We start from the raw sequence: 26,456 nt of genomic DNA on the forward strand, positions 1-26,456 counted from the left end.
TCAAATGCATCTGAAATGCTGTTCATACAAACAATAAGGTGCTCAAATAGCATGGCTACTTTTACCTCATACATAGAAAATAAAAAATATGATGGCAGCAAAATTTTGTGGTCTTCAAATTAAACCTTTTGTTCACCAGCCTGAATTGGATATTTACTATAAAGACTCAACAAGGATTGTTTATATTGTGCATTTTCAATGTGATTCTGCATTTTGTTATACATCACTAATTCTATAGAACCTGCCTGATTCAGTAACTGATCTGTATTTATGGTTATACTTTATAAAAGACTTCAGCAAAAATCCTTTACTAAAGAACGTTTTTGCTCTGCCTGATGTTACAAGAAAGAAAAAAAATGTATATTGGCTTGTAACCTAAATTTACTGGAATGAAGACATGAAAAAATCAACCCATCATCTAAATGATAGCTTTAGGTCAAGGTTTTCAATACTTGTAATAAACACATATTTTTCTAGGTAGTTACTCAGAACCAGTGTTACTAAACTTGGTCAACATAACAAGTGGAAAAAAATTACTACACTAATCAAAATTTACTTATTCATTAGCAAACAACATTATTATAACAACAATTATTCCACTGTTGGACTATTGTCTTTTAATAGGGTGTTATTATTTGAGTAATTGTATCTGTTCAGACTGACGGGTGATGCTGCATTCTCGCTCGAATGAGCTACAGTCACCATCTTCTCAGTAGTGAGCGTCCTCTCAAACTTTAAGCGTTTGGATTTGTGAGTTTTCTGGAATGATTTCGGACAGAACTGCTTTTGTAAGATTTTCATTATTCTGATGACTAGTTCCCTGCGGAAGAGAAGATAGACCCATGGGTCCAGTATTTGATTAAATGATGCCAGACGTATTACTGTCAGGTCATAGAACGTGTTCTCTCTGTCTAAGCCCATCTGTATAATTAATATACGGAACTGAAATAGAAAAAAAAAGTTTAATAATATCATGTAGTTGTGTATATATGTTTTCTGCTAATGTTGTGGGTTTAGATGTACCAGTATACTTCCCTTTAGTACAAGCTACATACAGAACCACTAACAAGTTCGTAAAGTCAATGAAATCATCTTATAGAACACGTTGCCAATTTGTATCAGACAGATATTCATGGACTCCATTAAAGTGGTTGTATTGTATATGATTGCCTTTACTATTAAAACATTAGAACAATGGCAGAACCCAAACAAATGTCATTTCATTAATTTTTTATCTGCTGGAAATGTATTACAATCTGATAAGTTCATTCAAAGATTCGTGTTTTGGCACTATCTAAATTTATGTACATTTAATCAAATAGCTCTGGAAAAGGTTGGAAACTCTTTAATAGATTGATGTATATCTCAAGAGACGTTATGCCCTCCGCGTTTGTTTCTTTTAAAATACGATGCAAAAAGAGAGTTCCAATGAAACATTTTGTCTTCGTACACGATTCGAATTGGTTCCTCATTACAGTTCCTTATGTCAATACCGCGAAATATGGAAAGTCGCGAAGAAAATTTCGGTCTGCCTCTATACCGGTAAAGGAATTTTCAATGTAGTTTAAATCAGACCTATCAATTGTTCCATCCATTCACATCCAGTGTTAAGTTTCTACATGCAGCGAATGCAAGCAATAATTGTTAGGTCTAATTTTGATTGAGGAATTTTAGTTGGGTGTGTTACATTATGTTCGCTTTTATATTTGTGTAGATACAGGATAAATGAAAAGTCTGCCATAACACTAGAACTACAAACAACGCGGTCTCTAGTGCTCGCAATATTGGGTGAATGGTTATATTTAGTTTTACACACGTTTCGCTCAAGATTAAAAAAATGATTATAGTGTGATGTTCTGATTTTGTGACACTCTCTGCCTTCGTTTTTATATACCACACACATTCATCGAACAAACTGAAATCCCGCACACATTCAAGCACGAAAATTAATTCAATTACATACTTTAGATAAAAAAGAATTTTCAAAAAATGTAATAGCACCAAGATTCAATAGAAGGTTCCAAAAGAATTACCAGCTTATTATCACATGCAGGGAATACATGCATGCATAATAGAGAAGGAGTTACATAACATTTCATATATAGCACGTGACGTGTAGGAAGATTCTCTTCCGCCTGTCTGTACGTACCATCAATGGACCATAACAGACACTGAACACGAACATGACGCCGACCAGGAATATAACCATCTGTATTTCACATTGTATTACAGTTCTGGCATTGTGACTAGGAGGGGCTTTCTTCCTCATCCGACACAATGTGCTGATTAATATGATGTTTAAAATGGCTATTGTAAAAATGATAATGATTCCCACACTAGAATATAGAATAGCAAATACTTTATCTTCTATTGTATTTCCATGAATAGCAAAGAAACACCATGTCCCTGGGTACTGCCTGACATTCCTGCCTAATCCAAACTTAGGCAATAAGGCTAGAAATATCGATACAAGCCACAAAGTCACTATGATGACGGTTGCGTGTTTTGGTTTGATTTTAGCATGGTATATGTATGGATGTCTGAGAGCCATGTACCTATCGAATGCCATGGCCCCTATAATGAACACGGTTGCCATTCCAGCAAATATCAACATGAATGAGAAATAATCGCACAAAGGTTGTCCTCCAATCCATTTAAGATTGTTACTATATATCAATAAAGTCACTGGTGAAGTAGTACATGTTCCAAACAAATCAATGAAGGCCAAAGCGGCCACTAAACGATAAAATACCGTCTTTTTCTGGTCTGCAGGAGATCTACTTAGTACTATCAGAGCTAAAGAGTTACCAAATACTCCCGCTGCAAACATAGAAGCGGGCACCAAAGATGAGACTTTAGGACGTATTTCTTTGTCTATTGTCCCATTATCTGTAGACGGTATAGTGTCCAGTATGGTATAGTTGCCCGTCATCTTCCGTGTTTTTTTTTAAGTCTCACAGTTTATCGATGAATTCCACAAATCAAATATCCCCGTGTTGAGCCTTGGATCGTAGTGTGTCCTACATGTCAGACCAGTCCCTTTAACATGTCTATTTCCTGTGAAGAACATTAATATATATTTTATTTTACATTTCTAGCATATACTACCGGTATTTATAATTATAATCAAGTTACGAAAATGACATTTGTATATTATTTTAAGTTGTAGTAGAAAAAAATCTCTTAAGTACAATTCATAACACGTTAGTTTCTGAAATTCGCGTTAGTTCATGCTGAAATGTCATTTTAATTTCTATAATCGGATCAAATCAAGTCAAGTGTTTGTTCACTTTTGTCCCAGGAGTTGTCTTTTTTAATAATCTAAGTGGTCGAAATGACGTTTTTTGTTGGTGTACATTACAGACGGTTTAAAAACATAGCTCTACACTTAACCTGGTGTTGTCACCTTTAACCCGATGTTTTCTTTTAACATCAAAGTCTATAAAAGTATCATACAGAGGATGATTTAATTCCTACAACTTTCATAGCAAAATAGCAGACAATCTTCACCATTGATAACTATGCGTCCAAAGGTGATAGAATTTCATTTTAGAATTGTTCCTAAGAAAGTTTCAGAGTATCGACTTCTAATTATCTTTCTTATTATATAGACAGCAGTGTTTGATCGAATGTTCCAAGTGTAATAAATTCAGATAATTCACACTTTGAAATAAATTCGGTAATTTCACTCTCGGAATTTCTCCCGCCAAAAGCTCACAACTTTGATATTAACCCGCCAATCACAGAATTTTAAATTCATGTTTAAAATATCGATAAATTATGTAGAAAATCTATATAATAAATACGATAATCAATTGGTTATCGTGAATAACCAAAATATGATCACTCGTGCCAAGAACGCTTGAGGATTTAAGTAGTAATCCAGATAAGAATCGTGCAAAATATGACTCATGGTTGGAAACCCTACATATTTTTATTCTTGAGGTTTTTTTAAAAAAAATGTTATAGTAAACCGAAAGTAACATGTGGCTTTTCATATAACCCTAGTTCATAGGAGATAAAGATTATATAGAATGTACCGTAGGATAAAAAAATTAAGGGAAATAACTCTGTAAATGACACTAAAATACAGTAGAAACTGTTGGATATTCAATGTGGGTTATCTCCTAAGAGCAGACAGATTAGGATGATTAAGTATACATTTCATTCTATAGACCTATGATAAGAAAAATAAAAATATGTAGCCTTTTTTTATATCCCATTTTAAAGAATTTGCAGGATTCTGACAAAGACAACTACTTAACCCGTGCGCGGAACAAGTTCCACACACTCGTTAAAACAGGTGTTCTTTGACTCTCGTGATAATATTTTGGTTATTCACTCTTTCTACATAATTATCCTATTATTCTACAATGGTGAATAAAAATATGCAGTAAAATTTTCTTTTCAGGGGAGATAGATCTCATTTTATTTCTACTTTCACCTCCAATAACGATGTTTCCATTCCACAGATAAAATGCATAGTGCATAATCATAAATTAATTCTATTTTCACGATTCTTCGTTATTTACTTGAACATTTGGCATTGGTCCGATGATAGTTATCGATGATAGTTATCGATGATAATTATCGTGATTTAAGGAAATACAATACTATTTTAATGTACTAGACATGAAATAAATTTATAATTCACGTATAAAAGAAGCATATCAACTGAACTCAGTTTTTATCACAAAGCCACTTATGGAGAAATAACTTCATTTGTATCTCCATGTTTTTTGTTTTTGTTTTTTAGCTTGTTACAGTGATAGTAGAATACAATATGACAACAGCCTGTTAGATTACCGAAAACTTAATAGTCCCGTCAATTCGTATGATGTATTACCTCACCACCTTAATGTTTGTTTAGTCAGTATGTAAAATATTTTTTGAGGAAAACTTTCAAACACATCTGAATTCTGAGATTCTTCTAGATTTTGTTATGGTTCTTGGATATTACTTGCTTAAAACATTTCATTCAATAATGAATTGGATAAGACAGGAGTCAATATAAACATATAAGTAGATACAAACCCTCTCAAGACTGAAGTAAATGTCACATAAGTTCATTGTCTTTAATTTGAATTTCATGGAAAGAGTTTTTTTTTGTTTGAGTACTTAATTTTATACATTTTTCACTCTAAGAAAATATTGATGTATGTTTCATAAATAAACAATCAATCTAATTGAAATTAAATCTGTGATTATCTTAATCTCCATTGTCACATTACATATCGGGTATTTTGATCAGGTTGAAATTACATGCCTTTTCAGTTAAACATTACAATAACATCTAATGTCAAAAACTATGCCATTACAAGTTACATGCATGACTTGGGAATATGTAATGCAAGCATACCCTATGCCTGATATATGCATTGCATCGTGATATTCTTATCTTGTGCATATAGTGAATGTCTTTGGACTTCAAACTTTATTTTTGTGAATTAGGGCATCAGTGAATGCCTAAACAATGCACAATCATATATCACAAGAAAATTGAAGAAATTCTGTTATATTGGTGTCTGTTTTAAAGAAAGACCCATTTAATGAAATTTGTACCTTTTCAAACTGTTATTTATCATTACCCCCACTGTGTCGATTCATTCATTCAATATTTCAAGAAACAAAAAAAACTGAAATTCGTACTATGTTTTTACCTGATTTCTCCTGATCTTCACTCTCCGTCTGTTGCGTGATATTGAAGAACAGGCTTTAACCAGGCACCTGTCGAAGTAAAAAGGAAGGATTAGTTACTGTTTTCAGTTAGGCATTAAGGAATTTCATAATTGTCCATATTTATCCTGTCATTAAATCAAATTGTACAATGTTGGCGTTAAAGATTAACGTAGGATTTACTATAATTACATGTCTTGATTTGGTTCCCCGCGAACCATGTCATGATAGCTAAACGCGAATGTATTAACCACATTATTAATGACATCATTTCAACAATTAACCGATTATAATTTAATATACTTTTTTTACACCGTAATTCATTTTAACACAACAGTCAAGAGTTGATTTTCCATTATATAAATATATCACAAACGATTTTTTCCCTTCTATTGTCACTAGATATATTTCAAACTCTACCTTACCGTAACAGCACATATTCCTACTGTTATAAATATCGCCAGTTTATCGTGTAAACGTAAAGTAATGATGTTACGGATTATAGATAAGTGAAGTAACAAAACGATCTGATTAATAGATTTTATTTACTTCCTTCACGATGATAATTTGTTGAGATTTTTTATTGGATGGATTTGTATCATGATATATAAACACCACGAATCCTACAGGGTGTTTGATGAACGAAATGAGAAAACGACTAGGTAAACAAATATAAAATACAAATGTTTACTGAAATTGGCATCAAGCAGGAATTCGTGTATTAGAGAGTGGGTTATCCGGAAACACGAAGTGGCGAGGTATTATTTTGTGCCCTTCGAGAAGTTGTACACCCGACCGTCCGTCTGTCCGTCCCCCAAAGGCTTCCAGGTGATAACTTTGGAAGGTATTAAAGGATCTTTCTTAAACTTTTGTATATAAGTAACATATAAAGATCATGTTCGAGTTTTACTTTGGTCGAAATATTTACACAAAAAGTTTGGCTATTTATTTATACCCCTAAAAGTTTATGCAACGTGGCGGGGTATCATTGAATATCCCTGTAGACCCCCTTTTTTTTAATCCTCCACTTTTATGCGTAGGGAGTCTGTTTCAGTCCTCGTATAACTTGGTGACCCTTAATGAAAAAAAAACACTAGGAATATTTGGTACACAGCTTTAAGTGTGAAGAAAATTTGGTTTGCTTCTTAAGCATCAGAAACTTTCAGACTCAGTCGTGATTTAAATTCCTGTTCTTTCGTAATGTTTTCATCGTTTGTTAAGTTTTTTGAAAATATTTACTATAAAAACTCTGCCACTCCTCAAGAGAGCTAATTGAAAATTGGATTACAGCTTCGACTTGAAGGGCTTCACCGCATATAGTTAGGTGTCAACCATTCTGTATGTCGTAAAGTTGTTTTTATAGATTGTTTGATGTTGTAACACATCATGGGAACTATCTATTTGAAATTTGATATGCAGCTTCACGTTGATGGGCTGTACCGAGTGTATTAAGTTTAAAGCTCAGCTAACTATCTTTGTCGTAACGCGTCTGCTGATTTTAGAGTTTATGGGTAATTCTTCATAAAACCATTTAAAAACGTGTTGTTTCAGCTAAATACCGTGTGTAACCTTACGGATCGATTGCGCATCAACTTCCAATCTCTGTTGTTTCTTTTGAATTTCCTAAATTGTCGTCGCATTTGTAATTACTCCAGCATCTTGAACTGTTTTAAGTGCTTAGACTTTGTTGCATATCAATTTCCCATTTGTTGCTTTTTTTATTGTTTTGATTTTTTTTTTCATAACTTAGGACAATCTTTCTTAATATTCAACTTCTTCATGTGATGGATTTAACTTTTTTAAACAGCTTCAACTTGTTGGTTTATATGATGTTTTGGCTTGGTCCTACAACAACTTGATGCAAAATTTGAAATCGATCCTTAATTGGATTGATTTCAAGTTAAATTCGAAAATTAATGGGAAAATGTCCGTATTTAGCAGCAAACAATTACGTGAATACAATAAAATTATTTACATCTCTATTCTTAAGTAGATGGAACATTTTCCCTGATATGTTGGCCCTACTCCAACAGCACTGACATCGTAGGTTACTGAATGGCAACAATGCTGATATGAAATACAATTGCTTCTTGTTTCATTCCCGTAATTATTGGTTTAAAATAAAAACTGGCACAAAATGAGGCATATCACGATAAGTAAATAACAATAATTTATTTCCGGTAGTTCGGAAATTGATTTCGATCTTAGTTGACATAGTATTTAATTTCCTTGTGTTGGTACATTACAAATGACATCAGGATGTGTGTAGCTTGTTTTAAGTCTCAATAGAATTTTTAACAAATATTTTTTCGTGCACTTAAAGGCAGATTTAAATAGTTAGCTTGTCCTAAAAGTTCAATGTTGATAACACCATTGATTGGATAAAAACAAAAACGCCATTCCAGTAAAATATCGGCCTTTCTATGTTTTGTACGAAATACGAAGCTGTTGTTCGTTTGCTATACATGATATCTGATTTTTTCGTCCTTCTTCATTGCTTTGTTATATATGTGTTATCTTTCCATTTTTTTTAAATTCATTTTGTTGTTGCTTTAGTATATATTGTATTTGGGACATTTCAAAATTTTATCAACTACAAAAATATCAAACACATAAATATAAAAAAAATTGTTATTTTGTTAAAGTAATCAAGGGAACCAAGATTTTAGTGGAAATCAAAAGAATGTAAACCAGAGACAAAGACCAGACATGGAAAACAGACAAACACAACAAAGAACATAAAGTAACTAAAATAATACATACAAAGTAACAAGAGTAAATGAGCAACTCGGACTCGACTAAAAATGAGAGCATGGACCAGGTGCACCAGTAGGGTAAGCGTCCTCTGCTTTTTTAGAAACACCCGCCGAGTTGCTCATAAAAAGTCAAGTTCGGGGTAGACGAAAGAGGAAAAGAAAATTGACACGTTGAACAAATCAGTTTTTCATGATGCAGATGGATACATTAACGATCCACGAGTTCATGATGACTATAAAACGTCTGTAGTGATGACTTCAATTTTGTAGCAACATAACCCTGTTCCAGAAGCCTATTTCAAGTATTTGTAATAAGTCTAGTACGATACAAAAAGTCTCCGTAGTTACGGCAAGATCTGGCATAACTTATGAGTTGTGATATGAAAAATCCATACGTGCTGAAGGGATGTTGCCATAGATGAAAGATGAAAGTGTCTATAGTATCCTTTATTTCAATTTCTTTGGTGTAGATGCGATGTATCAAATCCCAGCAACTAGGATTGTTTAATGATAATACGTCATCTATATATAGCGGAAACTGAGATTAAAGGATCTAGCTAAACGATGTAAACGATGTTCTTTCATTCGAATCAGATCAGCTCAAGTCAACTTCATAAGAGTGAAGGAATATGTCAGCAGGTAGAGGAGCACCATTTGTTCTCGTTTGAATGTCGACTGTTTGTTGAAAAACGCGTCCATCATACCGGACAAATATGTTGTCGATAAAAAATTCCAGCATTTTGAAAACATCTTCTGTGTATATTGAAGATGATTTGGAATTATTTTTACAAAGAACAAGGAATCTCTACCAAGAACTATATATTTGTATTTAGGTGTACCATCTTTGAGAAACAACGATGTATAATGTTTTTGAGTCGGGATTTTAACTGAGTATGGAGAATAGAAGTATACAGTGTTGAAAAATCATAGGTTTTAATGCTATTATATTCAGATAAAAAAATCTTGAATTGAGGATCTCCAAAAGATCTTTCGAATTTTTCAGGATCCACATTGAATTAGTACCACTACGGGTGTAACATGTGTTGTGGTAAAACTGGAGAATTTCTTTGACAGCTGTGACTATAAAAGTTAGAAGTTTTGGAAAAGGTTTGGTGGTACATTTTGCAGATCCAGCTATGTAACGTTGTTTGTATGGATTCTTGTGGAGTTACGGAATCCAGTACATAGACGGTAAATCACAATAATTGTCTTTGGTAAAGAGACCAAAAGAGGATAGCACAGATTTATGATTTTCCACTATCTCTTCTTTGGAGAGAGTAATGACAGTGTAGGTCTTATCACTGCTATTATTTTCTACGTCTACCTCTGATAATAAACATTGGATGTAATATATTTTGCAGACAAAAACAACGTTGTATTGGGCTTTATCTGCTGGTGCGACAACATACTTGTCATGTGTAGAAGACAATGTTTTTGCTACAACGTAGCTTTGACACCCATTCATTGATCTTCTTAAAACCTTCATTCGTTTCAAAATTAAAGACATCACGGCCTTTACACACTCTGACAGGGAATCAATGTCTTCTTGTTCCCGTTTATCCATTTTCTTGCGTAGTCATCCACGGCATCCACAAGAACTTTAAAGTTATAATTTCGATTTAGGGAGCATGGTTCACGGTACTTGGGACCTTCAGAAAGGACCTTACGCAGAGATTCGTTTTCGATGATGCTTAAATCTCCCGTAACGACGTGACCGGAAGGACCATATTTGAATGGAGGGTTTTTTGCAAGAACAGTGAGGTGGTTTAGCCTTGAAGTTCTCAATCTCCAGGTTCTGCAATAAATTTTTATAATTAAAAGTTTTGGATGCAATAGGTGAAGTATAGGAGTATGAAATAATCGGTATTGATTTGTCCTTGAAATATGGGAGAATTTTGTTGGTTACAACTTTTTTTTGTGATGGAGGATGTTAGCCAACTTAATTGCATCTATATCTTTGTTCACAAACGATAGTGGAAGAAATGATCGTTTTCTCTTCATTTTGACCTTTTACACAAACTGGTTTAAAGAGTCTGTGGAAACCAATATTCAAAATGATGGCCACAAGTCTGTATAATGATGAGGTAGGTTCAGAAACAAGAGTGTCACGACTACTTGTTTTGTAAAGGGAGTGTAGTAGAGTGAGAGGTATAGAATAGAGTTTAGTTCGAATGTAACGAAGTCCGAGAGGTTTTCGTATGAACGGAAGAAGACCATCTATGAAGACATCATGCATCTCAGGTGACATATAGTGGCGATGGCCATGACTCCTTATCCGTCTTGAATTTTTGTCAAATAAATTCATCACATTTATGTTACTGTTGTATTGGCTTGAAAGGTTTCCTATATTTTTTATCTTGTCATTGCACCCGTAAGGTATTGTAGTACCTGATCTGCGTTTCCAGTACTCCTTTCTTTCCCTACGACAGTTTTTCCTTAAGACGGGACTGCTCGTTGGATGGTAATTTTTTTCAAGGATACGAACTTTCATAGAAAGGATTGAATGATCTTGCTGATTAAAATGTTGATAAACTGTCGGGAATTTGATGGTATATATTCAAGAACGATGACCGCACATTCATTTGTTTAATCGTTCTTGTGTTTCATCGACATATACAAGACCACATAAGTTGCATTCTAATCCATATATCAACTTAGTCGATTTGCAACTTGTCATCGTGACTTCTTGTGTGAAAGGTTTTGTTCGTAACGGCACTAGTGAAGGAAGAGTTTATTTGAATGTTGCATGTTTTGCAATTTTTGATATCACATTTTGATATAGTACAATGTGGTTCGTCATCGTTATAGTCAAATATATCATTTAACGTGATGGAAAATGGTTTGATAACTTTGAAATTTTGTACTGGAATAGATGGTCAGCAGACTGAACATGTGATTGGGTACATTTTGTTGGAATTATCGGGGAACTATCCATACCAGATGTGAGCGTGCTAGAATTCCCATCTGGAGACACCACAGTCTTACAAGACAACAGTTTGTCCGGTCTGTTGTTAGGTTCGGACCTTTTTATACTGGGCGACGTCCGAGCTAGTTTTCCAAGGAGTAACTTGATCAGCAGTATAACAAACTTATACATAGGAAGTTCAAGATCCAAAAATAAAGTTTATGCAAGAAATACTCAAGACAAAAACAAAATATCGAAGCCAAAACATCGATAAGTTCTAGTGAAGTGTAATCAAGGAAACCAAGATTCTAGCAGAAAATGAAAAGGATGTAATCTAGGGACAATGATCAGACATCGAAAACAGATAAACACCACAAAGAACATAACATGACAAAGGAGTATCTATGTTCAATCCTCAGTGTTTTACGGATTCCGTATTTGCTGCTGAAAATTTCGGTAAATAATGTGTTATAAAAGTCTGACTACTGCGCTGGCGAATACCCCCAGGTACCTATGATCCACTAGCAGTGGCATCGATCCAGTGGTTCAAAAATACAAAACCATTTAAAATTTTAAAAGTGCGGTTTTTTTTTCCAGGAGTTTCCTATCAACAACAGCACTGGATCTGGAAATTAAAGTTTATACAAGAAGTACTCAAAGCAATATAAAATATTGAAGCCAAATCTTGTATCGATGAGTTCTACTAAAGTATGCCAATGTAACTATTTTTTTGCAGCTACCATGTTCAAGATAAGTATTTTTTACCTTGGAACAGCGTAACATTGGAGCGTGTTTCTAAGATTTGCCACGGAAATGACAATAGTTATTCCTCGCAATTTTGTTCAGAAAGTCTGAATCCGTTAACACATGTTCGAATTTAAAAAAATGAAATAGAAATTGTTTATCATATGGCATATAGCTTAAGTTGATCACAGTTCGAACGCAAAAAATTCTTTCCTAAGGACCTTGATTTAATTCTAACAGAAGCACGAGATCACTATCTATAATACACATTGAATTTAGTTACTACGGACCTGTAGTGGTCCATTAAAATCCATTAAAAATGGATTAGGTTGAATTCAAATCTGCCGTTGACTGTAATTATAGTGCGTCTCTTTACATTCATATTCGAAAATAAGAAAGCAAATGTCAAATGTCCTCAACAAAACCAATCTGTGTGACATGTGTAAGCAGTACATGTGGACATTACATGTGTCAGTCAGTGGGGATGTGTTCCGTCTGTGCACAATTTTCCACTGCTCTTTATAAAAACAATCCACTCTCGGATATTATTGTAAATAATCTGTTCTCGGACATTATTGTTCTAAAACAATCTACTCTCGGACATTATTGTAAACAATCTACTCTCGGACATTATTGTAAACAATCTACTCTCGGACATTATTGTAAACAATTTACTCTCGGACATTATTGTTCTTACATATCAGACGCTCGTTCTCATTTGAAGGAGAAAGCTATAATGTAGATGGTTAAGACAAAATGTCACATTCTTAGTGAGAAAGCTACAATGTAGAGGGTTCAAACAAAATGTTACAATAGACATAGACAATTTTATTTGCACAAACACATTTACAGTAAATGGTTATGGCATGAACAAAAACAGAACAATGTAATATACATTACATATAATTCGTATAAGTGTCACTTTCGTAATGAGAAAGCTAAAATGTCACATTTCTTGAAATATACATGACTTACTACTTAATTCTGTTGATAAACATTTCAGAAAAATCAACGGGGAGATATTTCTAATGAAATGTTTAAACCAAACGTCTTACTTGCTGTTATGCTCTTGTTTTGTTTTGTTTTTGAATCAAGGGCTTACCTATCACATTTAAAGACATCTTCACACAAGAAAATACGAAACCCGTGTTGTTTTACAAGGTTACAAAAATAAGATAGCGATCTATAAAGAAGGTCGTTTGTGAAACACGATATACTTATAGGACATAAATTATTCACTCTCTTAGAGGGTTAAATAATGACATCGTTCTTTGTATAAACCAACCAATCATCGGGACAACTGACACAATAGTGTAGCCATTGTTTGGTCAATAAATTGTTACTCCTGTTATATAAAAACTCACTATGGACAAAATATTCATGTTGACAAAATATATATTAGTGACTGAAAGAAAGTCGTTTTCTTGAGTAAATGCGTTAATTGTTGATAAAAACATCTGGAAACAGATCGAATGAAACAAAGCTTACGGTATTCAGCCAAGACGTTTGAAGTTGATGATACAGTTTCAATATATCCAGGAATTTAAAAGTGAAAATATCTCAAAATATAAAAAATTAAAACAAACCTTAATTTCCATTAAAAGTCGCTGCTCCGATTACATCAGAATCAGACATCGTAATCATAAACTAACCAGCCAAAAACAAATGTGGGAATATTCAGATCTCCTTTGACCAATAAGAAAGCTTATACGTGTAACTCAAAACTACTGAATTGTAAAGTGTATTTTATACCATACTAAAACCAAAGGCAAATCTTGTTTTTAAAGTCCTGGGTGGTGTAGTGTGACCATTACACGTAATTTAGCCAAACTGTTTGTCTATTGTATTTTTCATGAGACATACAGAAGTACATAACTTCCTGACATTTTATTTATAAATTTAAACATAGTAATTGGATTTATGCCACATCTCTATGAGGGAGTTCAAATCGTAATGGATTTCGCTCTGGAGGCTTTTAGTTTACACGAGCGTGCTATTCTAACTAGATTTCTAGGAAATTTTATTTCTCTAAATTACATATCTCTAATTGCAGAATAATTAAGTCATTTCCTGAATGTAAAACAAATTTATACGCTCCACAAATGTGATGATTTAAACCATATAAAACGTTTTAACTCCCATGGGATTTTTTTTGTATTTCAAAATTGTATTAGAAGTATAGTGCTATAATCTGACGGATACCGAATCTCTGATGATGCAAAATACGACGTAAGTTCTAAGTAAAATTTGCAAGTCGAATCAACTAATGAGTTGCACTTTATAATATGCAGGAGGAAACACGAAAATCGATAACAACATGTATCAAGGGGGAGCCCAAAACATAAAACAACATGTAACAGAATACATAGCGGAAGCCCATTGACCAAAACCAAAAAAAAACCCAGATATAAACATTTATCAAAGAAACCCATTTACCAAATCCATAAAACAGATAAGTACATGTATCGGAGGAAGCCTATATACCAAAACCATGAAACAGAGAAATACATGTATCAAAGGAAATCCATTTACCAAAACCATAGAACATGTATCGGGAGATATCCATACACAAAAAACCATAGAACATATAAACACATGTATGAGGGAAGCCCATAAACCAAAACCATATACAGATAAGTACATGTATCGGAGGAAGCCAATATACCAAAACCATGAAACAGAGAAATACATGTATCAAAGGAAATCCATTTACCAAAACCATAGAACATGTATCGGGAGATATCCATACACAAAAACCATACAACAGATAACATGTATCGGGGGAAGCCCATTTACCAAAACCATAGAACATATATCGGGAGATGTCCATATACCAAGACCATTGAACGGATAACAACATGTTTCTGGGAAAACCCAAATACCAGAACTATAAAAAAAAAAAAACAAAACAAAACAAAACAAAAAACAAAAACAAAAAACAAAACAAAAAACACAAAAGTAACAGAACTCATAGTCCAAGAATTCTGATTTTTCATATTTTTAGATTTGGCGATCTTATTTTAACTTTGCTCTGCTTCATTCAGATGTGATCCAACTGTGATTATAAGTGATAACCCTGTAAATAGCTGTAGGGTATAAACGCCTACTTAGATTACAACCCTATTGGGGAACCTTCGTCCTCATTAGCTTTTCTTTGACAAATGTTTTGATTATAACAATCTTTTAATGATTACTTTAAAATGCTTAAACGTCATTACGGATAAATTGAGATTTTATGGTATCTTGTTTTTTTCTCCACACATAAATGCATTTGCCTTCGTTAATCAAATCAACTATTCCAGAAGTATGGGGGAAACGTTACATGCTCTGTGGTTTTACAATGGATAATTGGAAGAAATACAAAAGATACATGTATAATACTAGTATATGTATGTACTCTGTGGAAAAAAAGAAATGCCAGTTTTCCCCGTTGTTTTATTTCATTTGCAAAAGCTTTACAATGTGAATGTTGATAAAATTTAATTTTAGATTCGAAGTTTGGACTCCAGTAATCATAAGCGGGTCCAGGGATTAGTTCGAAAATGTGTTGCTCGGCATTGTATTCTCAACATGCGCAAGTGAACATAATGCATATTTTCACATTTTTTTCCCAGGACATTTGGGCCCTTCCTCTTTTGTAAGAATCCACTACTGATGATATACAAAATTAAACAAGCCAATTCTGTTTTTAAAGACAATTGGTCCGTTCTGACATTCTGCAGGCAGCCCTGCGATATTCAAGTAATCTGACAAAGTTTAAAATACCTCGTGAAAACAAACATACTCAGTTCTGCACTGAACAAGCTGTCCTGCTCTGACCAAGTTTGCCAGTGAAACTGGCGTGTTCTGACTAAGTCTTCCCAGTGATACTTCGCTGACCAAGTTTGCCTAATTATACTGATCTGCTCTGACCTAGACTACCCAGTGATACTGCTCTGACCAAGTCTGCCCAGTAATATTGACATGTTTTGACTTAGTCTGCCCAGTAATACTGATCTGCTCTAACAAAATCTGCCCAGTAGAACTGCGCTGCTATTGTTAATTTTATCATTTATACTAGTCTTCGCAGCGAGTCATACTGACCTGCTCTGATAAATTCTGCCTTGTGATACTGACGTGTTCCTACCAAGTCTGCCTGGTGATACTAACCTGTTCTGACCAAATCTGCCCAGTGGTACTGACCTGCTCTGGCTAAAATTGCCCTGTGATACTGAACTGATCTGACCAAGTCAGCAGAGCTAGTATGCTGGCCTGCTATGATTAATTCTGTGTTGTGATACTACGGACTGTACATGGCCAAATATAAACTTCCTATGATAAACAATTAACTACAGTATAATCTTACGTTATCGGTTGACTTTATTGTGTTAACTTTATAGTGTGGTCATTAAGGCAATATCAGATTGTTATGACTTATTTAACTGTTTATTGACTTTGTGAACAATGACTACTTGAAACAACAATAGTTAACTCGATTTCATGATTTTCTTTGCGGTATATACTTATTTTTTCTAAATGTGTAAAATAATGAGAAGACAGTTGATATGATATAACAATTATATAGACAATTTAGCCCTGTATTTTTGTCTTTTTACTGCATTACAGTACTAAGTATCATGACCCACTTGTGAACTAACATCATTTGATCTAATAATATTGTCATATTGTTGTACTATTATATAAAGTTAATGAATCGAAAAGTGAATCAATAAACTACTTAAATTACATCGAATAAGCATGAAGAAAGTCGACAAAAAATGTCCAATCCTAAATATACACAACTAAATAATAGTAAATATTACATGCTGGGGTAGTCAGACCTTAATACGGAAAACCTGACCGCAAACCATAGCGGTGCACTGTGTTGGTAAAGATGCCACGTTCCTCGCACGTTAAAATACCCTGCTGTGGTATTCTATCGGAGTAGGAACAATTTGGCTCCGCCACAGAAGGCTAAATTGCCCGACCCTACCCACCTCTCCCAAAAAACATTTAGACCTTATAACCTACAGGTTTTATGCAAGGGAAATTTAAATCATAGAAAGCAACGTTAAAGCCAACAAATAGTGTATGGAAGACTGAGCTTACAAGCTTACACACTGCACAGCAAATTAGACTGAAACGGTAAACCAAATTTCAACACGCTCCCATGAAGAATTCCGAAAGATTGTAGTATTTTATACGACGAAAATTTCCAAACTGTGACCAGACAAGGAATAAAAAAAATTTCAGGCAAACAAGAAGTTGGTGCGTAACTAAACCAAACAACAACTTAAACACGGTATAATCCGCTTTTCTGAATCTACATACAACATAACAAATCATGAAGGACTGTCGAGCTTTCTGGGACGAAAACTATAGGATAGACGAACAGACGGTACAGCAGAAACAAACTTACTGTCTGTAACGCCTAAAGACGAAGGCATTGAGTTATAATAAATCTTTAAATATGGTACATTGTACTGGGGGAAGAATATACTATAGTAACCTATAAAAAGGTATAACCCCAAACTGTGAGCATAGATGGATGAGACCAAAAGGAAATACTTTTATATATGTTTTACATATTGCGGAGTGGGATCTGAATGATGCCAAAACCATTTAGCTATTCAGTGGTTAGCACAATACAGAATCAACCACATCACATGTTACTAACTCCATAGGATGTTTTAGTACAAGTATACTCTGTCGATATAAAAACATGTCAGGAGTTAACCCTGAAGATAGGATGTTTACTCTAGATAGACAGAATAAACGTTTTGTTTAAGAAGCTGGTATGTAGCAAATAACCAAAATCATACCAATATCCATTTTATTATGCAATTACTTAAAAATCCTTGATTTCAATTTATTTCCCGACGTCCAAAGAAATAATGATGAAAACATACAATGATAGTATGTTTTGTAATGAGTTTTTCCATGTCATTTCAATCGTACATTTCCCTTAAGAACAATGTACCTAATCTCTTAACGTGATCAACTAATGAAAATTGACATGTTATACGGCTAAAGTCACTGTACCAAAATCACAGTCTGGTGTACTTAAAGGGGACACTAAATAATGGTTAATAATTCATTAACTATTCGTAATTGCTGATATAGAGTAAATTGATTAAAGCACGCTAGGACAAAAATGATAGCTCATAATACAATATTTTTTTATCGAAGTATCATGTCCTGAATAGCTGTGAATACAGTTGCATGTAACAGAAAAACATTTTGAAACTCGCGATGTTTTAAGTTAACAACGGAAGAGTAACAAAGGAATCTAAGATCCCGACGGAAATTATTAATAAAAGAATGCAATTCAGGGATAAAGACCGACAGATGAAAGTTCTGTCTACAGCAATAGACAACGCAGTAGTGCCCATTTATAAACTTGATACTGAAACATTGAGTTGATACAACTTTCATTACCAGGGATATTATCCATTTATAGTCCAAACAGATTTAGTAGCAATTCATTAAAAACATTTATAGACGGGTTGTTAACAATAAAAAGGCTTAATACAATCTTAGAAAGAAGGACAGGCGGACGGACAAGCTATATGCTCTTAGCTTTGGTATGACCCAGGTCTTCTCTTTACATACAGCTTCTTCACAATTAAAAAAATCAGATAAAATGATGCCCCCGTATTTATACAGCTATATCATAACTCATAATTGTAAAAACCACTTTGTCAGATGTGTAATTGTGTCTGTGAGACACAAATGATGCCCCCGCATGTGGTTTTGAGTAAAACTCAGCATAGCTAAACGAAACTTAAACTCAATCTGTAACTAATCATGACAGACTCACATACCAAAAACCAGTCAAATACCTTTAAGGGTTTACAAAAAAGTGCGGAAAACTGTTATTTCCATGGAATTTTTTAAGTCCAGGGCCCATAATTTTGGTAAAACTCAGCGGAGCGAAACGAAACTTTAACTCGATCTGTAACTAATCATGAAAGACTCACATGCAAAAAATCAGTTCAATATCTTCAAGGATTTTAAAAAAAAGTGCGGAAAACGGACAGAATTACGGACGGAATTACAGACGGACGGAATTACGGACGGACAGGGGTAAAACAATATGCCCCCCAACTTATCGTTGCGGGGGGCACAAAAAGTTATTGTTCATATGCATATTAAATACAGTAAATAATACAAGAAATAATAAAATACTTATACCAATGTAATCTGAACACACTTACCGTCCTTTGTATGATGCTTTTTAAGAATTTAAAACACACGCAACATACCCTCACTTTATTCAAGTCATATAGTGACGATAGTCCCGTCAGTGACATCCAACTGGAGGCAAGGTGTTATAATGAAAATAATTGAGGCAATTTCTATTGTTATAGCACCAACGACGATAGACTTCCCAGGAGAACGGACAATCTGAAAATTCTTACTTATAATTAACATAATTACCAATCATTGTCATAATATAGGGTTATTAAATGGTTATTTTCATATTAATCCTGTATTATGTCCAAGTACAGTCGTATTGGGTTGAGATCACTTGTATTGGCCCTCGGCTTCGCCTCGGGCCAATACAAGTGGTCGAAACCCAATACGACTGTACGAGGACATAATACAGGATTAATATGTAAATAACCATTTTATGATCCCTTTATTAACTGATGACTTAAAATAACAGGAGTTATCTGTACAAACCTTTAAATACAGCTCAGTATGACATATTTCCTAGTGAAGACTGTAACACTCCAGATCTCTTGATGCATTTATTCACCCCAACTGTTCTTTTCTATGTAGATCTATATTAATATACCAAGTTTGCTGTTTCAAACAAAATGGCGGACAAGTTTAACTTTATACAGGGCCAGAATTAATACAGGGCAATTGCCCTGTATAAATTATGGTTGCTAAAACCTCCTGTTGTATTAAAGGGGCAATTTACATTGTATTTTAAGTCATCAGTTAATAACATGTGATACAGAGAGAATAAAGAATAAATCTACCATATCAAAAAGGTTATTAACTGTTATAACAATACGGTAAATTATATATAGATATAACAACATACTGTAACGGGAGGGCTGAAATATCTAAGCCCAACTTGACTCAAGGCGAGAGTCGCTCCTGTGGTGACAAAAGATGTAAATATTGCAACCAAATGCACCACTCGTCATTATTCACCAGCACGACCACGGGGAGACGCTACAAAATATTTTGTAACGTGCACTACAATAGTGCTAATGTATTTACATTTGCTTCATTGTCTCATTTGACCAATACAAGTGGTCGAAACCCAATACGACTGTACGAGGACATAATACAGGATTAATATGAAAATAACCATTTTATGATCCCTTTATTAACTGGTGACTTAAAATAACAGGAGTTATCTGTACAAACCTTTAAATACAGCTCAGTATGACATATTTCTTAGTGAAGACTGTAACACTCCAGTTCTCTTGATGCATTTATTCACCCCAACTGTTCTTTTCTATATGATCTATATTAATATACCAAGTTTGCTGATACCTTCTCAAATTAGGTTTTTAATGCATATTTAGCTTTTCCCACGAATTTTATTAATGTGTAGATCATTATACAGTTTTGATTTTTTGTGTGTTAATGTGTTTTTTTTCACATATAGAACTTAGCCATAAAGTGATCCCTTTATGAAACATACATGTAGATCAATTAAATGTATGAAAAAAAGACATATTTTTTTTTAAATTGTCAAGGAATTGACTGAAAAAAAAAACAAAGGACAAATCTACATGGTAAATCAGATTTTTTTCGAACAAATAAATCTGAACAATAACAATTAACATATTACAATTGACGTTCATTGTTAAAATACATGTATTTAAATTTCTTCATTTGAAAAACTTGAGAACAAGAACTCCTGTGAATTTGCTAAGAGTAACAAATTAAATTGAGTTCAACAACTTTTCAGGTTGCTGTTTATATATTGTCATCATTTGGTCTTTTCCCACCAGCACGGAAAATTGATAACTCTTTTATACAGGGCCAGAATTAATACAGGGCAATTGCCCTGTGTAAATTATGGTTACTAAAACCTCCTGTTGTATTAAAGGGGCAATTTACATTGTATTTTAAGTCATCAGTTAATAACACAATGTTCAAGATTTTTGTTAACTGTCAATAAAAATTTAATACGTGACAAGTATTCACCTGATTAGGTAGTGAGTTGTGTTCACAGACCATTTACTTTCATACACACTCAGTTTTTTAAGGCACTGAAGCAGGTCATTTGTTGACCGAAAATTTTGCTAATTATATGTTTTATTATAGTTTATTAACCAACAAAACACGTTCAAATATGTCAAAAACTGACATCTATACGGGGCCAATATGATCAAACCAGGGCCAATACGGCATCATAACTTTCGGTCGTTTGACACCGCGATTTTGAGTTGGAATTGGATTTCATGAACCCTGATCAAAGGACTAAAAGCTGCAGAAACACAAAAAAAATCTTCCATTTTATTCAAAAAGGATATTTAAGACGGATTAATGCGGGACTCGATTTCGTACCGCTGTGACAAGCTTAGCTGACCGAGTGGTCTAGGGCGCTGGACTTTGTGCAGGCGTTGTTGCCTTAGATATCACAGCGGTACGAGTTCGAGTACCGCGGAGGGAACGACCAAAAATTTGCTTCGGCAACTCCTCAGTCCAATATAGCTATCCTCAGACCAATGACTAAACCAATATGGAAAACCTTACGCAATAACACTATATTAATACTGTATGCAGTGATTTATATAATAATTGTTGATACTTGTAAACTGGTCAATATCGTGATATTTAGACTGCCTCGCCTGCTGCTCTGTCATTATCGCTGTCTTAGTCAATACCACTTTCCTACGAGCAATCTGGATATCACGATATTGACCATTTTATCAACAACTATTATGTTTATTGAGGAACCATATAGTGTGACCTTGTCATATGCACGTCTGAACCGCAACTGCGTTTTATTAAAGAGCAATCAAGGGAACCAAGAATCTAGCGGAAATCATAACTATGTAATCCAGGTACAAAGACTAGACATGGAAAACAGACAAACACAACAAAGAACATAAAGTTACTAAAATAATACACACAAAGTAACAAAAGTAAATGAGCAATTCGGACTCCACTAAAAACTGGGAGCATGGACCAGGTGCACCCGTAGGGTAAGCGTCCTCTGCTTTTCTAGAAACACCCGCCCAGTTGCTCATAAAAGTCAAAGTCAAATCTGGGGTAGACGAAAGAGGAAAGGAAAACTACGATACATTGAACAAATCAGTCAATTTAAGCGATTTTTCGGTGGGGTAGGGGTTCATTTTTTTCATATAATATATATGTGTGTGTGTGTCAGTTTACTTCGTTTTGTAGTGGAAAGAAGCTTGATGAATAAACAACAGTTAAAAGTGAATTTTTGTCTGAACGAGGTATTAAAAAGTAGCCCAAAAATACAAAAAAGCTTCTGTTGATTTATTTATTGGGGGCGGCTATAAAAAAGGTATAAGGGTACCTGAAAATCATATTTTGATTGATGAGGGAGCAGCACGGGGGGAGGGGTGGGTTAACTCAGCTCACTCACTATAATTGAAAATTGCAATTTTAGATTTCATTTATATACATAGATATGCGAATCTGTCCCACAAAAAGTCCCTCGCGACATTTCCCGTCAAATTTTGGGCATATTGCAGGCCCAGGAATGCCACCTGGTTCATATAAAAGACATTATGCCTTGTATTATAGAGAATGAACTCAATTTAATAATGTTTTCAATAGTAATACATGCTTTGATACAGAACCCAAACCACATATTTTGGTAACCCAGATATGCACATTTAAATTTCTATCGAAAAAAAAAATAAAATAAACTCGAGTATGGCAAATAAATAATCTCGCCATGGTTATGATGAAAATAAAAAAATCTGACTTTCACCAGACTGGAAATAAAATTTCTGGCCGACATAAATTTGCCACCCCGGTAAGAATCTAATGGTCGTCCTCTTAGCGACAATACGTCATCTATATTGTGGAAATTGAGATTAAAGGATTTATCTAAACGATATTCTTTCTTTCACGTTCCTCGCACGTTAAAAACCTTACTGTGGTATTCTCCCGGAGTGGGAACCATAGGGATCCGCCACAGGGGGCTAAATTGCCCGACCCTACCCACCTCTCCCTATTTCTAGTGGCAATCAAAATTTATCGACCCCATTATCCTTGTGTCCCATCCAATTTTTCATTTCATCATCATTTCATGTTCATTTTATCATCCACTTCATATTCATCGCCTGAATATAGCTGAAATATTGCTGCTCGGGCGTTAAACCCCAACAAACAAACAAAGTATTCTTTCTTCCGGATCAGATCAGCTATAAATTCAACCTCATTAGAGTGGAGGAAGAGGTCAGCAAGTAGAGGATCACAATTTGTTAAAGGGGCGTAACCGCAAATCGCCAGCTGGTCACTATCGTGAATGTTAATAATGTTCTGATAATGACTTTTCTGCGTGGTATTGACTGATGACACCTGACCAGCTTTTATCCAACTGTTTTCACCGATATGAAATGATAAATTATTATGGGGTCTGTGCACTTTTACAACAGTTCAGTGTTTAGTCCATAAACCTACTTCATTTGATTTTAGCTGTAACAAAACTTCGATGATATAACTTATTCATATTTTTGCCTACGTACACATCCAGATACGATAACGTAAACCCCCTCCTCACGGAGCGTAGTGTAAAAAGGGGGGGGGTAAGTTATCATATCTAGAATTAAATATACTCTGTAGTTCAAATGATCAATACAAAGCAAATGTTTAGTGGTAGAATCAAATGTTTAGTGGGGTGGAATCAATTTGTGCAACAATTTAATTAAACAAGTTTCATGAAAATAAGAGGAAGTTATAGTCTGAAAACTGTGATTCCCGCGCTTTTCAAAACTCTAAATATCTAAATCAAAAACTTTCAAAATTTGAAAAGAAGCTTTAATCATTATAAAGAAACAATTCCCAAAGTTTCATTGAAATTGCTGCACAGGTTTTTTAGTTATAGTTGGAAAACAGAAAATCACTCCATTTTTGAATGAACAAAGTCCCATAACTCAAAAATGAAAAATTTAAAATATAAAAAAATCGATGAGGTGCTAACCTCGAACAAAAGTAACAATTAACCAAAGTTTCACAAAAGTTGGAGGGAGCATTTTTCAGTTATTGTTCGAAGTGTGAACGACGAACGGATGGACAGACAGATTTTGGTATGCCACAACACATCCCTTCTTAAAGATGGGTCTGGGATTAAACATTACTACCGTTTTATCGGTCCCAGAGAGGAGTCTGGGATTAAATATGGGATTAAATATTACTACCGTTTTACAGTCCCATAGAGGGGTCTGGAGTTAAATATTACTACCGTTTTATCAGTCCATGAGAGGGGTCTGGGATAAAAATATTACTACCGTTTTATCAGTCCCAGAGAGGGGTCTGGGATTAAACATGGGATTAAATATTACTACCGTTTTATCAGTCCCAGAGCGGAGTCTGGAACAAAAATATTACTACCGTTTTATCAGTCCCAGAGAAGGATCTGGGTACTCCTATAACTTAAAGAGGTTGGAATTCATTTCCTCCACAGACCCAGAGAGGGGTCTGGGATTAAATATTACTACCGTTTTATCAGTCACAGAGAGGTGGATACTCCTACAACGTAAGAGGTTGGAATTCCGTTCCTCCATAGTCCCCGAGAGGGGTCTGGGATTACGCATAACTACTGTTTTATAAGTCCAAGAGAGGGGCGTATAAAATGTATCTTAACTTGTTTTATGGGACTTATTTAACACAGTATTAAATGTATCAAACATGTATACCATTTAAATTTGTTGTCTTACTGTACATTGTTGCCTGAATCTTTGTTTCAGTTATCTATGAAGACTGAGATTGACAAGTGAGAGGAATAAACATGTCCATTGTAGTGACTGTTGAAGGTCATTATTCATTGTTCGTGCACGTGATTGGGTTTCAGTCCATACAGAAGGTAGAAAGACTGTGTTGTCAAATCAAGTCATCAAACCGTTGTAACTTCAGTCTAAAGGTTAACTTGTATTAAAATAAGGAGGAATTATGAGGTGCAATTAAATTCCAATATATATAGCACAGTTTTTTTTCCATGAAGGACATAGCCCTAACTGTAAATATAAGTCTAGGTGATAGGAAAAAGGATTTTTATATGTGTTAATGTGTTGAGTACTGTTGTGCAGTCCTATGTTCAATTTTCAGCAACAAAATTAAGTTTGAACGATCAACAAGCTGAAAATATAAAATAAAATGGAAAACCAAGATACAGATTATTCTTAAGGGGACTAATGGCACCAAGGAAAAGTTAACACATTATGAAGAAATTTAGACAAACTGTTCAAGATGTTTATTTATATTAAGTTCAAACTTTTCACAAAACATCAATCTGTTAAAAAGAAGAATTATGCTATTTTTATGGTTTTGATAAGTTGAAGATGAAGTAGTACAGAAAACTATTTACATATACTGCATCTAGGTTCAGTGTGTTTTTGGTACTAAATAGGGGGTGGTCATTTGATCCAGAAGTGGTTAGTGAGACCTTTGTAAATTTCCATTAAATTTTCATTCATTGCTTCTATTCCTCTACTAACAGCCGGGACAACAACCTTTAAGTTCAAACTAAACCTTTAGTAAGAAGTCTTGTATGAATTCAATCACTTATACCATCAGTGGAAACCAAATTTAAGACATTATTTGTAGTTGTAATATCATGAATTAAAGGTATCACATGGGTGCTTGTAAAAGTCTGATGGGTCTTAAATAACTTTGATCCTTAATCCGTTCATGTACCAGTAATCTATACACCTGAATTACTATAGTACTTCCATAACAACAACCAAAACAGCCATTTATATTGTATTGTTTAGTTCATTATTGGAGTCTATATATATCATACAGTTTATATAAATTCAGACATATTTAAAAAAAAAAACCACTTTCTTCAGGAAACTTACAACAATAAACAAACAATGGAAATTCCAGACAATAACATTTCCATAAATAGAACTAACAAGAGAAAATCCGGTCAGTGATTAATGAGGAGCTGACAGATGGTAAATTATTCTGTCCATAACAATGTTATTCCTATAATTGTTATGATATGTAACATAGGATTTAGTTAGAATCCAGTGAGTAATAAAGGAGACTAATGAATAGTAATTCCAAGTCAAACAGAGTTGTCTCTCATTCAGTAGGAGACAGCTAATATAGTGATCCATCTTGGAGTATAACCAGTACTCGATAATAACACCTTTTATGACCTAATAAATAACTTTAAGAAATACAAAGTTACATTGCTTTCATCATAAACACAGAAA

The 26,456-nt window shown here is 34.2% G+C and overlaps 1 protein-coding gene across 6 annotated transcripts; it reads right to left on the reverse strand.

Moving 5' to 3' along the window:
* Positions 1 to 14: 14 nt before the first annotated feature.
* LOC148630253 (prostaglandin E2 receptor EP4 subtype-like) lies at positions 15 to 19,363 on the reverse strand. Of its 6 annotated transcripts, none has more exons than XM_088564271.1 (5): positions 19,278 to 19,318; positions 16,264 to 16,392; positions 5,661 to 5,727; positions 2,150 to 3,057; positions 15 to 942 (listed from the first exon to the last, which is right to left on the reverse strand). In XM_088564271.1, exons 4-5 carry the CDS (start codon positions 2,930 to 2,932, stop codon positions 592 to 594), a joined length of 1,134 nt encoding a protein of 377 aa, XP_088420397.1. In that variant the 5' UTR covers positions 2,933 to 3,057; positions 5,661 to 5,727; positions 16,264 to 16,392; positions 19,278 to 19,318; the 3' UTR covers positions 15 to 591. The 6 variants fall into 6 exon arrangements, with proteins under 6 accessions (XP_088420397.1, XP_088420409.1, XP_088420421.1 ...); XM_088564283.1 differs by having other exon boundaries at positions 16,231 to 16,392; XM_088564295.1 differs by lacking the exon at positions 16,264 to 16,392 and having other exon boundaries at positions 19,278 to 19,363.
* Between the last annotated feature and the right edge of the window lie 7,093 nt (positions 19,364 to 26,456).

The sequence above is a fragment of the Perna viridis genome, chromosome 1 (genome assembly GCF_037379345.1).
Source record: "Perna viridis isolate PV_CMFRI_1.1 ecotype Kerala chromosome 1, ASM3737934v1, whole genome shotgun sequence".
NCBI lineage: Eukaryota > Metazoa > Mollusca > Bivalvia > Mytilida > Mytilidae > Perna > Perna viridis.